The sequence below is a fragment of the Schistocerca gregaria genome, chromosome X, assembly GCF_023897955.1.
Source record: "Schistocerca gregaria isolate iqSchGreg1 chromosome X, iqSchGreg1.2, whole genome shotgun sequence".
Taxonomy (NCBI): Eukaryota; Metazoa; Arthropoda; class Insecta; order Orthoptera; family Acrididae; genus Schistocerca; species Schistocerca gregaria.
The window spans coordinates 256,913,952-256,931,361 of record NC_064931.1 but is presented as its reverse complement, the minus strand read 5'-3'; the positions used below and the strand labels follow the sequence as shown (position 1 = coordinate 256,931,361).

The window sequence follows — 17,410 nt, the reverse complement described above, 5'->3', positions numbered from 1 at the left end:
CGCATCAACATAAAGGACCATCCTGATATGCTTCTTGGGCTGCTTTGTCAGCTATGTCATTTCCCTGTATCCCAATGTGTGCAGGTACCCAGAAAAAGATCACCTCGCCGCAGTGTTGGAGCCACTGTAAGGAGTCATGGATTAGCTGAATCAACTAGTCTACCAGATACATTTGGTGGACCACTTTTAGTGCAGTGAGTGAGTCAGAACAAATGTGAAACCTTGTACTGTGATGCCTGTGAATCCACTCCAGTGTCATAGTCCCATACAACTTTACATCATAATTTGTAATGGTTCCAGATGGCACATGTTGAAAACCCTATCATGGAAAATAGGTGAACAGAGGGCACTCTCTTGGCAGGATCCAACTGTCTAAACAATTTCAAAACTGTGGTACATATTTAAAATTGAAGAAACCAGTTGTGAAAAACGTAATCTGGAGCACAAGTTTTCTTGTACTGTATCAAGCTTAAAATCACTTTGGTCTTCTGAACACACCAAGGTGACAGTTTGTTCCATCCCTGGCTGTGTATTTATAGGTTTGATATATCCAGATCCTTGGGACAGTCAGCAGCACGTATCCCGAATGGCTCAGTCGCACGGAACCAATTCCTGAAGAGCTGCTCAAAGTCGAGGTGGATTTCTGCACTAAATGCCAATGACTGAGGCACTGCTGCGACTTTCATGGCCTATCGAGCCAGCCTCTGCGTACAGACTCTGAACTGGACTGTCCAGATAGGCTCCTGTCGATCTCTGAATGTCCCCATGATGGACAGCATCTAACATCTTTAAGTAGGCAATATGGGCTGACCCGTAAACCGCACTGCTGTAATCTAACCTGAAACCAGTTTTATTGGCCCAAGCTTCCAGCCTCCTGATGGTCAGCTGTGGTTACCTCATTGTTATTGTATGATTCGAGGAAGAGTAGAAGATCGCAAAGTCATCAACCCACAAAATTCATCTAATTCAGCACCTGGCTGCAAAAGAGATGTTACTGATATCAATTGCAAACAATGTGAATTGAGTACACTGCCTTGGGAGACCTCATTCTTTTGAACATGGCAGTCAGACATGGCATCAACAATGCAATATTTACAGCACCAGAGCTTGAGGAAGGATTGGATAAGAAGCAGCAGACATCCACACTGTCTCCATTCACAAAGTTGGCAAAGGAGGCTGTGTCTTCAAGTGGTGGTGGTGGTGGTGGTGGTGGTGGTGGTGCTGGTAAGTTCCTATGGAACCAAACTGCTGAGATCATCAGTCCCTCCCAAGTGGTGCCGTACTCTTTTCTTGAGGTCAAAAAAACACACCAACCAAATCATTTCAGCTTAAGAAGGAATCCTGTATCACCATCTCCAATAGAATTAAGTTGTCGAGAGCAGAATCATAGCCCTCTGAAACCTAACTGGAAGTGGCACAGGTGACCTCGGGATTCAAGGGGCCAGGGTGGTTGAGCATCCACTCAGAAGTCTTACACATATAACTGATAAGGTCTACATTCCAATAAATGTTAGGCTCTATACAATCCTTGCATGGTTTCCAGAATGGAATTAATACTACCTCTTTCCAAGTCATGCGGTACTGCCTATCAACCCGGACCTGATTGCAACAAGAAAGGAGTTTGCCTTTGGATTCAATAGTTAATAGAGCGTGAGATAATGAATCTAATCAGGTCCTAGAGCAGTGCCTCTGGCCACAAGCAGAACTGACTAATTCCCATGTGGACCATGGAAGATTGTAGACCACCTCATTCCAGGAGGAGAATTGACATCACCTCATCTCCACAGTCCTGTGGAACACTTGGAATGCAGGAGTTCGTCTAGATGATTCAATGACAGTAAAAAACTGTTCAGCTAAAACCTGATCCTTGTCTTTCGGTGCACTAAGATCCAATTTCTCAAGTCCATAAGGGAAAGTGTACTGCCTTTTCCTGGATTGCACGTTATTGAGTCCTAAACTTGCAAGGTGGAAGTGGACCAATTGATGGAAGTCATGAATTGCTTCCAAGGGGTCCTCTTCCATTCTTTTATCACTCACCTCTCTTGTGCTCTCACAGATCTGAAGGCACAAAGGTATTCTGTAGTTGGATAGTATTTAAATCACCGCAAAGATGCACACTTAGCTCTGATTGCAGATTGAACATCCGTCATTCCATCAAGGGACAGGCTGTCACCTGAGGTGGCTGTTAGACTGGGGAATGGAATATGCAGCAGCTCACTGGAGCTCAGAGGTTATATGGTCCACCATCTCCAACACACAAATGTGTTGTCCAAAGATGGCCTGCTGACAATATTGTGACCAATTTGTCCTTCAAACCACCCAACTTTGCGTCTCCTGTTGACCACTGTCCATATCAGCTGATGAATCCATACTGGAAAATGGTCACTGGAATGAAAATCTGTTGTCACTTCCCACTGAACTAGGTATGCAACAGCTGGGAAGTAAAAACGAAGGTCAATGGCTGAAGTAACCCTGTAGCTATGGGAAAGTGTGTCATCTGACCTGAGTTCAAGAGGCAGATATTCTTTGAATGGGCAAGGCACTTTATAATTCTAATAGACCAAGTGGTAGCTGAGCTCCAAAGCACAATATGTATGTTGAAGACCACCACAATTAGGGTGGGGGAGTGCCTGGAAGAGTTATGTCTGTGCATCTGCATCCAATGGCTCATGAGACGGAAGATATAAGGAACACACTGTGAATTTAACCAATGTGAGAATTTCCACTGCAACTGCTTGTATGGTCACACTGAAAAGGACAGGAGCGGAGTGGCATCTGCCATCAATGAAAATGGCCACTCCACCCTAAGTCCTGTCTCCACTAACAATGTTGTTCCTGTAGGCCTGGTAATCTCTTAATACAGGTGTACTGGTGATTTCAAAATGAGTTTCTTGTAAGCAGAAGTAGAAGTCTCTCTTAAGCCTGGAACTGTAATTCTGCCAAATGTGATTGGTATCCATTTAAGTTCCACTATAATAGAGCAGTCCCTATGGGGGACACCAGTTAGCGATGGTTGTCCTTGTCCTCCTCCCTTGGTGGAGGTGATTTACCCGCAAGGTCAGAGAGATAGACAGTGCTTGGCTCTCCGGTTCCTCCATGTCGATACTAATATCCTCAACAGTAAAATCACCACTTAAAAGGAAGAGGGCTCACCAATTTGTAGATTTAGTTGCCACTTTGATTTTGAACGACTTCTGTGTGGCTTTTTTCTTACTTATGGGAGGACTTACTTGCATGGGTAAGGAGGACAGCTCAGTGGGCTGCTAATGGGGTGTAGCGCAGTACATAGCTGAGTTTCCAAAGCTGCCATTGACAGCTTCTGAAAGTTATTTATTTATTTTTTATGTCTAGTTCTGTAGGGCCAAATTGAAGAGCAAATCTCCATGGTCATGGAACATGTCAATACATGAAATTGCAACAGAAATGTAATAACAGGAAAAAATAAAATGTTCATAAATCCTAAAAAGCCATCAATCTACAAGTTCACGTAAAAGCAATTAAGAATTTAACACAGGAATCAGCTTACTTTTTCAAGGAACTTCAACAGATTAACAGGAGTGACCCATGAGGAAACTCTTCAGATTAGGTTTGAAAGTGTGTGGATTACTGCTAAAATTTCTGAATTCTTGTGGTAACTTATTGAAAATGGATGCAGCAGAATACTGCGTGCCTTTTTGCACAAGAGTCAAGGAAGTGCAATCCAACTGCAGACTGTATTTCTGCCTAGTATTAACTGAGTGAAAGCTGGTAATTCTTAGGAATACGCTGATATTGTTAACAAGAAACAACAGTAAAGAATATATCAAACAGCTGTCGACAAGACATTAGTGAACTTGCACCACTTACTGCCCAAACCGGCCGTTTCTGAACCAAACATTCCCCTTTGAGAATGAGAAGGGTTATCTCGAAATGTAATACCATATGTCATAAGCAAATGAAACTAAGAAAATTAGACTACTATTTGTGTCAAATTATCACTTACTTCAGTTCTACTAGTAAAAATGGCAGCATTAAGTCTTTGAACATGATCCCAAACATGGACTTTCCACAACAGTTTACTATCTATCTGACCTAGAACTTTCACTGTTCAGTCTCAGTCTCACTAATCATACGCCCATTCTGTGTAATAAAAACACCAGGTTTTGTTAAGTTGTGTGTTAGAGACTGTAAAAACTGAGTCTTATTGTGATTTAGTGTTAATTTATTTTCTACGAGCCATGAACTTATGTCTTGGACTGCACTATTTGAAACAGTGCAGACATCGCACACAAGAGACTGGAATAGAAGGGAGAACCGATAGAGGTACTCAGGGTACCCTCCGCCACACACCGTCAGGTGGCTTGCGGAGTATGGGTGTAGATGTAGAACATCCTTTACTACCAACCTTGGGTCATTAGCACACACAAACATTGTGGAATCATCTGTAACACTAGAAGGCATATCATTTTTATAAATAAGGAGCAGGTGTGTCCCAGCACTGATCTTTGAGGCACCCCACATGGAATTGTGACCACTCAGACCCCACACTATAGCAATTTCTCATTACTGTGGAGAACGACCTTTTGTGTCTGTTCCAAAGAGTAAAAGGTGAACCTATTGTGAGCTACTCCCCATACTCCATAATAGTCCATCTCCCGGAGCATTATTTTCTGATCAACACAATCAAACACCTTAGTTAAATCAAGAGAGATGCCCAGCGTTCGAAACCTTTTGTTTAATGCATCCAGTACCTCAAGCAGCAAAGAGAACATCGCATTTTCAGTTGTTAAACCACTTCTAAAACCAAACTGTACACCTGACAGCAAATTACGTGAAATGAAATGATCAGTCATCCTTACATACATAGCCATTTCAATAATTTTAGCAAACGCTGATGGCATAGAAATATGCCTAAAATTATTCCTTTCTCCCCTTTTATAAAGCGGCTTTACTACTGAGTACTTCAATGCAGCACAGTACTTTAGTATTGTGCTAGACACCCCATCACATCCATAAGAGTCCTTACTCTTCGGCGATTTAATTATTGACTCATTCTCCCCTTGTCAGTATCACAGAGGAGCATTTCAGATATCAGTCTCAAAATGGCATATGATTCCCTGTAGAAACTAGGTTTTTATTTAATTCACCAGCTACATCCAGAAAGTGATTGTTAAATAGATACTATGTATGTATCTGACTTTTCAGTAACAAACATTTTTCCTATGTACTGACGTTATATCCTCAGCCTTGTGCTGCTGACCAGACAATTCCTTCACAACTGACCATATGGTTTTAATTTTTCTATTTGCATATCACATACTCTTTTCCTTACTTATAACATTTTTTAACACCTTACAGTACTGATTGTAATGGGCTACTGTAGCTAGATTGTGATTATTTCTAACATTTTGATATAATTCCCACTTTTTTCTGCATGATATCCTTATCTCACTAGTCAGCCACCCAAGCTGCCTTTTACTGCTAGTACCCTGTTTAGAACATTCTAATGGAAAGCAACTTTCAAAGAGCATGAGAAATGTGTTAAGGAATGCATTATATTTGTAATCTATGTTATCAGCACTATAACCATCCTGCCACTCTTATTCCTAACGAGGTTTAAAAGAGTCTGTTGCTGTTGGATTAGCTTTCCTATGTAGTTTGTAATTACACATTACATTTGTTTGAGTACAAAAACCTTTTAGTGTTAAAATTTGTGCCTCATGGTCTGAAAGGCCATTCACTCTTTTACAGATTTCAGGTTGAAGTGTAGTTTCCCCCCTCCCCCCAACCCCTCCACAGGTACACTGACAAGTGTATGTAATCTTACTTGAATCTGGGGTCTCAGTTTACGTAGAGACATCACATTTGGCAAGTAGCTTCTTAAGGGTTGAACCAAAAGAAGTAGCAAACAACAGAAATTGCATATCTTCAAAATGTTTTTTTGGTTCACCAAAGGATATGCATCTCAAAACTTCCACCATCAGTATTTCTATTTCCTCATTATAAACCTATATAATTTCCATACGTAGCTCTGCCGTTACATGTCATACTGGTATGTCTGAATCTTTGACACCTGAAGCATCACAGTGGGTTACGAACAAATGGTCCAACCTTAATACGGATATAACCTGCAAAAATAAACAATCCAGTTTTCTTTCCAATGTGCCACAGACACTCCTCATATAGTACTGCACTTGTGACACCCATAGTTTTTATTCTTCACTTAAATCCTCAGGGCCCATCTCCATTATACTGGAGCAGAAATCCACACCTTTACAGAAGTTATAGGTGTTGTGCAACTAAGTCACAACAGGGTAGTCACCTAAGGCCTTGCATCCCAAGAGCTTAGATACATGGTTTGACATGGGAGTTTGAACTAGAACTGTAACATTACGAAGTCTTTTAAAGACTTTTTAAGGATCCAGCAATATTCTCCCATGCCTTGTGAATACAGAGAGGGGAGACCTTTTCAAGGTTCCCTCTGCTCTCTGAGTAACAATGAAAGTGTTGTGCAAACTAATGCCCCATTATTTTAATCATGAGACTATTTTTTAAGGCAAACTGACCAAACAAGCTCTCTTTGTTAGGTGGGTGTAGGTACTACTTGACGATACACCTGTCTCATCAGGAGCAGATTTGAATTTAGGTTGTTCCATAGGGACACTCGAGCTGCTAGGGAGACAAATGACAACCCAGAGTCCCATCTGCATGAGCAAGTCTTGCACAACTAGGAGGCGGTAGGTGCCACAGGAGTTGTCTACTACAGACTGTGGTTTCAATAACCCATTGTAACTGACAACTTTGGAAATATACTACAATTCCCTATGTAGGGGCAATAATGACAAGATTAGACCCACTACAGCATGAACAGAGGCATTTAGGCAATCATTCTTTCCATACATTATATATGAACAGAACAGAAAGAAATCTAAATATGTGTTGCAATGGGAAGTATTTTCTACCATGGTTTGCAGAGTATGGATGTAGACATAGAGCAGATCCACTAGTAACATTTTTTGAAGAGAAGAAAATTCGTCTGTGGTCCATTAACACTGTAGTCACAGCATACTTTTTTTTTTAATTTTGTGAAATACACATTTTAAATTTTCTGAACTTCTGAAGCAAGTCACTCATCTTTGCAGAGCTTTGAAACATTATCAAGATCTGACTAACAGTATTGTGCAACATTTTTTTTAGGTAGAACTTCATTAAAGATAACCGCAGCATCTGCAAGAAGTCTGCAGCTACTATTAATTTTGTTTCCAGATCTTTAAAATATAATATGAACAGTAAGGGTCCCAACAGAATTATGCTGCATCCTCCATATGAAGAAACTCAATAAACTCACAAATCTCATTTGGTAAATGGTTTTGTCTGTTCTTTTGTTAATAAGCATTTTCGTGGTAGAGAGTCAAATGCTTTTTGAATGTCAAGAAATACTGCATCTACCTGACTGCCTTCATTGATGGCTTTCAGCATGTAACATGAAAAAAGTGCTGGTTGGATTTCACATCACAAATTTTCAGAATCAACACCTAGTTTTGCATGGACGTGGTCATTCTTTTTGAGATTCATTTCTTGTAGGCGGGTGTGACCAGCACTTTCTTACAATCACTAGGCACAGTTAAAATAGGGGTTAACTCAGTTTTAATATCTGTATACATTTTAACAGATTTTGTCAGGCCCAAGAAAGTCTGCTCAGTTCTAAAAAGATGCTTCTCATTTTTGCAGTGGTGTAAGAAATAAATCAGAGTAGTACTGGATTTTCCTTTGTAAAGGAGCATTTGAATACCAAGTTCAGCATTTATATTTTTGCTTTGCTACCCTCCACTTCAACTCCTATCCCATCCATAAGTGTCTTGACACAAATTTGGCTGCCACAACAGCCTTCACACATTACTAACTTTGTATTTTGTGAGTGAACATTCAATAAGATACAGTTATGGTAGTCATTACAAGCTTTACACACTGCTCTTTTGAAACCCAGAAGTGTTTCATTTACCATCTGTCTACAGTCCTACATTTTGTTTTAAACCTATTGAGAAGTAGTTACTGTTTCTTCATAAATTTCTTTACAGGGAGTGTATATCATGGAGGATCCATCTCATGGATAGGTACACACCTATCTAGTGCTTTGTCAACAACTCTTCTGAATTTCCTCTTCAGTTCCTCTACATGCTTTTTCCTAGAGCGAAATATTAGGAGTTCCTTTTGAGATATGATACAATTATCTCTGTGTCTAGTTTACCTAACATATACTTTGCTACAAGTGTCCACGGCCATTGTCACCAATATGTCACTGATACTAGTTCCAATGTCAACATCCTCAACGTGGGCAGGACTATATCCATTACACCCAGTATATTACCATCATGAGTGGGCTTCTGAACTATGTCATAAGTAGTTTTGGCAGAAAACATTTAATATTGTTTTTTCACATCTACTATTTACAAAACAGTAATTATCCAAATTTATTGTCGGATGAGTGAAGTCTCCCCAAAGTTGACTATGAGCAGGGAACATATGTACTAGTGAGCAGAGATAACAGTCAAGTTTCCTGTTACATCTAGAGGCAAGTCTGGTATTCAACAGAAGGACCCAATTGAAGACGTGAGGGGAAAAATGCGCTAACCCTCAAATGAAGCTTAGAGGTAAGTGTTGCCATCTATAAAAACTGACATTGGCCTCACTCCTAAATATCGCTTAGGGGTGAAACCAATGTCAATATCATAATTTTAATTTCATAGTTTCTATACCCAGCAACAGATGGCAACACTTATCTCTAAGCTTTTACATTTGAGGGTTAGCCTGATTTCCTGTGCATGTATTCAATTATACATTTATGCCCATCCTTAACACTTTGTCTTGCTCAGGCAATATCACAGACATTTCTCTTTTACATCTCAGTAGACACTTTAAGCTACCTGTGTAGCTGCCACTGATGTGCAGCATTGCAACTCTGAGCCATTTATGGGGACTTTACAGTTCTCATTAATATGGCTTATATTTACGCCATCACAGTCCAGTCTGCCAAAGAACCTTAGGAGTCTCCAGTTCTAACCCTCTACACAACTCAGAACCAGGTGCCACAATAAGCCCGAGTTTCATTCATATTCTGTGAGTAAGGTGGATCTGTTAAACCTTCTCTGCCAGTCACTGGAATGATCTAAGTATGAACTCTGATCCCAGACAGTAGGCATTGTTCCTCCCAGTCCAACAACATCCACAACCTGCAAATGGCTGCACCTTGCTCCCTCAGTGTCTGCCAACACAACCTGTTCGATATGTCAAATGATTCGCTCAGGCACACACAATAAGTGCATGAGGTGAGCCTTCATACTCCTTGGTACCATCTCACTAGTGGGTACCATTATACAATATATATTCAAATTGCAGGTGATTACCAGACCCCTAACCTTAAGTGCCTGATAACACCCAGCAACTTTCAATGGGTGAAATGTGTGTCACCGGCACAGTTCAAGTTTCAGTGGGAGACAGCACCTCAAATTTGTCTTGTTTTGGGGGTGGGTGTAGTATCCTGAGTTCTCCCTGGCCTCTGTCTTCACTTTATAGGCCCTCTAGACCTACCATCGACATACCACTCAAGAGTCAAGTTGACAAGTGGCGATAGGTCATGTACTTCTTGCAGAATAGGTAGTATCTGCGGGAGATGATAGTATCTGAGGTATCTTTGACATCTGTAGCATGTGTCCTAGCAGTCCAACACATCCATTCACAGAACCTTTCAATCACATAACAGCAGCCACGACAATTTCCAAGTGTTTTCCAATAGTAACTACCTCACCCACACCTGAAAACAATGGAGATACAATGTGGCAGGTGAACATTTTACTAAATATAAACATTTATCTTCACACTATGGTTCCTGATTCTCTCTTAATTTCTGGATCTGTAACGGTACAAGGATTAGATATTCCCTTTAAGAATTGAGGTTGACACCAACAAGTTAGTTTTTGTTATAGCAAGATAACCTAGGATAAAATTTACTGATTCTTTGAAACTACTTAGAATGTTGAATTTTGAAATTTTGTTTAGTCACTAATAAATTTGTGTAACAAATTAGAAAATAGTTGAAATTTACAAGTGCAGACAATATACATTGCTCATGGAAGGGTAACTATATTGAGCACAATATGATAGTCATAACATGTACAGAACACACTATTAAAACACAGCAGTCTCCTCTAGCAGAGCCATGTTATCATTGCAGTTGTAAGGTTTCAATAATTTCCTTAGAACAAAATGGTCAACAAGAGTAAAAAGGTGGCAATACTACAATAAATATGTAGGTATTTGCATTGCAATTATGATAATATGTTTCTCCAAACTAGATATTGCTGACAACATATGTAGCACACACAACTTCAGCTCTTAAACATCATTTTCCTAAGAAATATTTTATGCATGGCACTGATTTCACCACTTCTAACTCCAGTCTAATTTCACCTTTTTTACCCACACCTTGTTTATAAAATCAAAGTTTGCTACAGTATTAATGTTGTAACTTAAAATACTGTGAAGTTGAAGAATAATAGAACAGTCCCCAATCTTTTTCATATTCTTGGCCATAATGATCCCATATGATGGTCCTGCTTTAATACATATATATTCTTATCATAGCTGCAACACCAATATTTCCAGCATTTGTGCAAAAGCAGTGAATACAGGCAATCATAATAATCAGTTGAGAGGTACAAATATCTGACAAAATACATACATGAAGTGTATAATTTTGCATAAAAAACCAAGAATGGAAACATTTTCTGCCAAAAGAAATGGAGGTATGTACCCAGTGGCAGGGGCTATGCTGCATGGGCAACTGCACCATGCTAGCAGTTTGGAGATTTTCTCATGTGTGTGGTTGAGGTGGCTGCAGAAGTTGCCTTCCTGGAAGCCAGTCATTGTATTGTATTAAATAAACCACTGCTTTTTGCATCAAACCAGTCTTCAAACTGAAGATGATAACCACAACACTAGCAGCAGCAGCAACAACCACCTTACGTACTGTAATACAGGTTGTAGAATAATAATTGCTGCCAGCTGTGAGTAATAGCAGTTATTATTCTACACCATAGACATGAACAGTAATTGTAGGATGTGAGGTCTGCCAGTTATGCACAACACCGTTTTTTCAAGTACTCAAACGTGTTTCTGCACCACTGTGCTATCATCAGTGGGTTTCCATTTTATTTAATCTGTAATGTGGAACATTTTTTTCTAAATGATTACAAAATTATGTAACTATTTAGTTCAAAAAATAATTTGTTTCTTTTTGTTAATACCTTTACACTTGCTGTGCATGATTTTTCAGGACCACTGGTCACCTGCAACCAAACGATGTTCATGAGAAATTTTGTTGGGAGTTAACCTATCATCTAAACGTATTTCGTGCCTATATTCATTTTTACTTACGAAAACGTTTTGGTTTACCTATATAGGTCAAGGTAAGTGTCAAATTCCTGTAGATTTTGTAACTTTTTTTGTTCATCATTTTGTGTGTTTTGGGATTGTGTTGTGTTTTTTACTGTTATGTTTAGCTTGTCCCCAACCTAAAACCCCCAATCTCCCACAGTTGTCCCATTTGTTCAATCATATTTTTGGAGGAAGATGTTATTGTCTTATTTATACGTATTTTCGTGTTTGTTGATGTGTGTATTGGAGATGCCTAGAATAGCCATTTCCGCTATATTGATGACATCGTGGGTCAAAGCAGACGGGTGGAATCGGAGACTTCTGCAATCCCACTGAAAGACATGTGAATCTCACTACTGTTCTCTATAAATTAAGTTCCATTATCTCCTGCATTATATTTGTGGGGAGGGTGCTGTTATATTTCTGCAACACAGGTTTGTTGAATCCACTTAAAAACTCTAGTATTATCAGAATTTCCTTTCATCTTAATGGCCTTATGCAACAATTTTTTCCAGTCAGTAGATTATAGTTCTTGGTGCCATCCACCTTAGCCCATAAGCAAAGCTTATGTCACACACTAATCATTCATGCACACGCATATCCTGAGGGATTTCCATAAAATAAACCAATTTATGCCAGAATTCCTGAATCAGACACAGCTTTGGTGTTAGCTCCTTCCTAATATGTCCCCTGAATCAGTTCTTCAGATGACAGTATATCAATAAACACAAGGTGTGTCTGTATGCAAAATGAATGTGGATAATAGCAAGTTCCAAATGAAAGTCTAGGATGAATTTTATCAATTTTGTTATGGTGTTCAATACTGTTGAGACACATTTTGGCAGTCAGAACATTATGAACTCAAAGCTTTTCCCAACAAAGATTACTGAATCTCACATCTGGGTAAAATGGTTATCTTTTACGTGGCCACCTTACACTGAGCTACTTGAACAACATTCCAAAAAATATGTTACAAAGTACATATGCCAACATTCATACATCTCTGTCATGTAAAGTGCATAAAAAGGAAAATTCACATTATCAAACTATAAATTATGGGAAACAGTTGCTAGCCAGTAATCACCTTCTTGAGGCAATACACCAGTACTGCTGATAGATATGAAAGATTCTTAGAAGAAAAAAGTTTCCTGCACTGGGTCATTCATTTTCATTTCATTTTTGCTACATTTCATCTGCTTTCATGCAAAATGTTTAACCCATTAAGCACATATCCTTGACATCTGTAGCTATGATATTTTTTCAGCATGAACAGCAGCACACACTAACCACTCAAAAGTAATATCCTAGGGATTATCTTTCGCACTTTCATATGCATGCACTTAAACATTTTTAGTAACTTTTTATTAATGATAAACTGCATCTCTTTTAGGATGTGTGGAAGGTAAAGTGGCAAATCAGTTATGTATCTTTGTTGCTCTGACACCCTCCAGAACCTGAATGATCTCCTCACTATGGCTCTGTGGAATGATCATCATATCCAACTTGTCCTGTATGGCCAGTTGTAATTGCTAAGCAGGCAATTCTCATGATGTCTAAGCCCCAGTTCTTCATTCTACACGGAATCTTAGGTGTTTAGATCCTAGAAGTTCTTCAGTTGGGTAAACAGCTGTCTTTGCTGACTAAAAGTACCTATAAAACAATTCATTATATCACTGCTGTATGAAACAACAAAATAAAAATAACCGGTTTCACCAGAGGTATCACACACTATTTTCTGTAAGTGTAACTTCTCAATGTAAGTCACAAAATGTGCTAGTTTATAATGCCACAAAGGAATTTTTAAGTAATTAAAATTTACATACCGAACTGCATAAGTGATCTTATTGACAAAAGGTTGACCTATTAATACATCTCACTGACGAAAGATTGACCTATTAATATATTTATTACATATCAAAAGCATAAACTGTGTATTATAAAAGCCATGTTAAGCCCACAAGTGTTATGTGATTCATCATATAATTTTAATTGAGGTGACAGTTCTCAATAGAACACTGTAACAACTACACAAGAAAACACACTTTGACATGTGTTTCACAAACACTATTGAATTTGATCCAGGTCTTTATTTCCAATCCAGTTTTCTAATATTACAATGAAAGAGTCTACAACCACCAAAGAAATTAAACTATTATTATAAACAATGATCAAACAAACACTGACAAAAACCAATTCAAAATTTAAATTCATAGATGGAATTTTGGAACCAAGCTCAGTTAAAACAGGAGTAAGACAAGGAGATGGGACACCACCACCATTATTCAACAGTTTTAGACAAAGTAATGAAAGAATTGGAAATAGAACTAAGAAAACAAAACTTTTGGAAGGCAACTGAACAAAGATGAGGTCACGGAAAATTGAATGTTTCATATTTAGTGTTTGCAGATGACTTAGCAATTCTCATCAACAGTGAACAAAAAGAAGTAAAACAAACAGAGACTCAAAGGATGCACAGAGGAGACTGGCCTGCAAAGCTCCTCTGAGAAGACTGAATTCATGTATTCAAAGTTGGATATTCTGAAACTTAAAATAAATTACGGTGAAATCAATTACAAACACTAGGTACCTCAATGAAACTACTGAACCAACATAAGTTGAAAAAATAGCACAAAAAACAGACTGCAGAAAATCAAAGTGCCCAGACTTGTTCCAAATTTGTATAACAAAAAATGCCTGTCAATAGGCACTAAAATCAGACACTACAACAGAGTAACCAAACCAACAGTCACATATGAAAGTGAAACACTCTCATTTAATGGAAAATTAGATTTACAAGAAATTAGGAAGTAGAGAGAAAGATTAGAAAAATTCTGGAACCATGATTCACACACAAGATGAATACAGACTGCAAATCATTGAGACAACAGAAAAAAGTGTCAAACATCAAAATTGATGAATGAAATTCTATGAACACTTAGACATATTATCTGGAAACAAACTAACTAAACGTCAACTGGACTATGTGACATCACTTACAGCATCAATACCCTGGATAACTGAAGTTAAGAAGGATTTGGCAAAAGTAAAAATTGATGTAACAAACACATCAGGCATAGATACATTCAGAAGCAAAACTGATAAGTGGAAGCTTACTCCAGAGATAGAACCAAAGTGGATTGAAAAAAGAAAGGAGGTCTTTGGAGAGAACATGAAAAAATATTGGAAAAATAAGAAGAACCTTGAGAAAGAATGGCAGTTGCCTGTTTACTGTTCTCCAATGGGAACATTTGCTGCTAATAATAATAAACACTGATTAAAAGTTTCAATGGGGCCGACACCTAAAATTTTCTGAATGACAACAACCTGTCAAACTGGCTGTCATTTGTTGAATTACAATATTTTCATTTTGGATTCTCCTCAACAACACACACAGCTGTGAAGCCACTTTCAAGTGAGTTCTGGTGTGTGAGCAAGTGGCAGTAGTGTGTATCTCTACACCCCTGCCTCTCACTTCTCTATGCTGTATAAGGACGATGTGTAATGCCAAGCTAGGTGCCACCCCTGCTGCTTGACAGTTTTACAGTTCATATATTCATAGCAGTAGGCATGTATTTAAACATGTTATAACATTATTTGCAAAGTAACAAACTGTCTTGAAAGATGAAGGAAGGTTTCACTTTAATGTCTTGTTCACAACAATTGATGATGACCAAATATATGTTTTACCATAGGAAGACTCATTATCATAAATGCTAAGAAAATTTCACCAATCACGAGAATGAAAGACCAGAAAATTTGGGCAAACTGCCAGATCTTGGTATCTTGCTGTTACATTGGTATAGTTTTTCAGCCCTTTCTTCTCAAGTGTCAATTGTAAACCAGTGAATATACACTGGGCTCATCTGTGCAGAAATTGGGATATTTGGCCTTACGTATGAGTGTTTCTTGTTTTTGATGCTGTCTGCCTGTGTCAGATATGTCAGAGTAATTAGGAATATGCACACATCAGCCCTGGCTGATGATGAAAAGATAAGTAATGTACTATAAGTGAAATTGAAGTGGTATGAATATCTATCTGCCTATATCATCTAACACAAAAATCAGGAAACAAGTGTAGAAGCTACGCTTTTCTAGCAGTTTTTCAGGGTTCTCAGTTAACAGATTGGATGATCCTCGTGGATAGTGCGATGATGCAACTAGAAGTTTGCTCCAGCCCTTAAGGTGAATGTAATACTAAATCTCACAATCGGATCCAATTACTATTACATTGTGAATTTCCTACCCACTGCAACAGATGGGTCACCTTAATACAGTTAATGTATGTCTACAATAGAGATTGATTTCTTAAACTGAACCAAAATTTTATATTTTATTAACCTACTCATAACTACTACAGACTGCAGTGTTTTCCTGCATACATTTGTGTGCCTCGTTAAATGCATTTCTGGATTTGCAACTGTCCACAATTTCTCAGCCTATAGTATGAATATTTTCGAGTCTTTTCCCCACTACATTAGAGGTATGTGGTGAATATGAACCTAATGTAAATAAACCCCTGCATGAATTCCACACATATTTGCTATGATCACTTTTGATTAGGGGAAATCGGGTACTATCACTCAATTTCTTCCGTTTTATTATGTCCTCATACGCCATTTCAATGTCACAACAGGATACATTCACTGTATATGTGTGTGTGTGTGTGTGTGTGTGTGTGTGTGGTGCTCCATTGTTGATTAATACTGTTTTTTGATACAATTGTGAAGTCCATAACGACAGCTTGCGCACAAATGAGGTCCCGTGATTTCACACATCACATCGCAGCAAGCAGACAGGATTAACGCTGAGATTTAATGTTGTTGGCAAATGGATGAAGATGGAAACGGAGCAAGTCACATACTTATGCCCACACGACTTACACGGTCTTTCTCCATTTGTCTTATGTATGTGACTGAAACTGCACAAATTCTTTACTTTTCGCTGAAGTAACAACAATGTCCAATGTAAATATTGGGTTAGTTTGCTCTTTAACTACGCAAGATGTCTCTAAATCTATCGTCAATAAACAGTTATTTCTATACACATATTATACGAAAAATTTGGAAAGCAAATATCCGATGACATATTACAAGGAAATGAAATTATAAAACGCATACACTATTTCCAGTCGTACGTATTCGCTAGTGACGGGCCTAAATACATATACACTGAGTATAAAATTATTTCATCTGGCACTGGAGTGACAGACTCAGCAGCACGAAAGGCAATATTAGCAACAGCAGACAGTCATACCTGCACGCTGTAGGTATTTTATTCCCTGCAACACGGAGTTTCAAAAGCTCCTTCTTCTGCAGACGCCCTACAAAAATTTCATCCTCGCTTTCATCACCTTCCATTACTATACCACTTTTTCCTGAAATCACACTACGCGCCATTACCGTTTCAAATTCAAACTTCGCACGGCAAAGAAGTCGTGATAGTCGACACTAGTCATTTCTACTTGGTCGATACGGTGTCAAGATGTCAAAACAAGGGTCCGCTACACGTAACGATCTGTCTGAATAAATGTCTGATTGCGCTTCCCACACCCGCAGAGACAGATAGTTGCGCGTGGACAGACGATTTGCGCAGGTATGTGATGTGAGCAAACCTGGGAGTTGGAGTGGCAGTTTTGAGCGAAGTTGCACAAATCTATGGGTTCAGATAACACACATGTGCGCAGACAATTTGGAGCGTACGGACAGTAGGTAGTCGCAAATCTGACACGCAGAACGTGTTTGAGTCAGCTGTTTGTTCAGTGCAGTGTTTCTCGTGCGTGTGTGTATAGTGAAGTTTAAAGAGCAAGATTCATGTCAGCATTCTTGGGGGTCATTGCCGAATTTATCGAAAAGTGTAGGAGTCATACATGTTCGTGGAAATTAAGAGCAGGGAATACAGTGATAGAGATAAGAAGGCAGCTGTTTATAATTCTTTAATAGAGAAATTACAAGACGTTGACCCTAGAGCAAACTGGGAAACGCCAATGAAATAAATAAAT

At 38.7% G+C, this 17,410-nt stretch overlaps 1 protein-coding gene across 2 annotated transcripts in view; it reads right to left on the bottom strand.

Moving 5' to 3' along the window:
* The window catches only part of LOC126297612 (uncharacterized), a 229,024-nt gene extending 211,959 nt beyond the window's left edge, over positions 1 to 17,065 (bottom strand). The window contains exon 1 of one of the 2 annotated variants that reach the window (XM_049988617.1): positions 16,666 to 17,065. In XM_049988617.1, the coding sequence (XP_049844574.1) occupies positions 16,666 to 16,808 (143 nt within the window). In that variant the 5' untranslated portion in view covers positions 16,809 to 17,065. The remainder of the gene's footprint in view (positions 1 to 16,665) is intronic. The other variant, XM_049988618.1, reaches the window with a different exon arrangement.
* Positions 17,066 to 17,410: the final 345 nt, after the last annotated feature.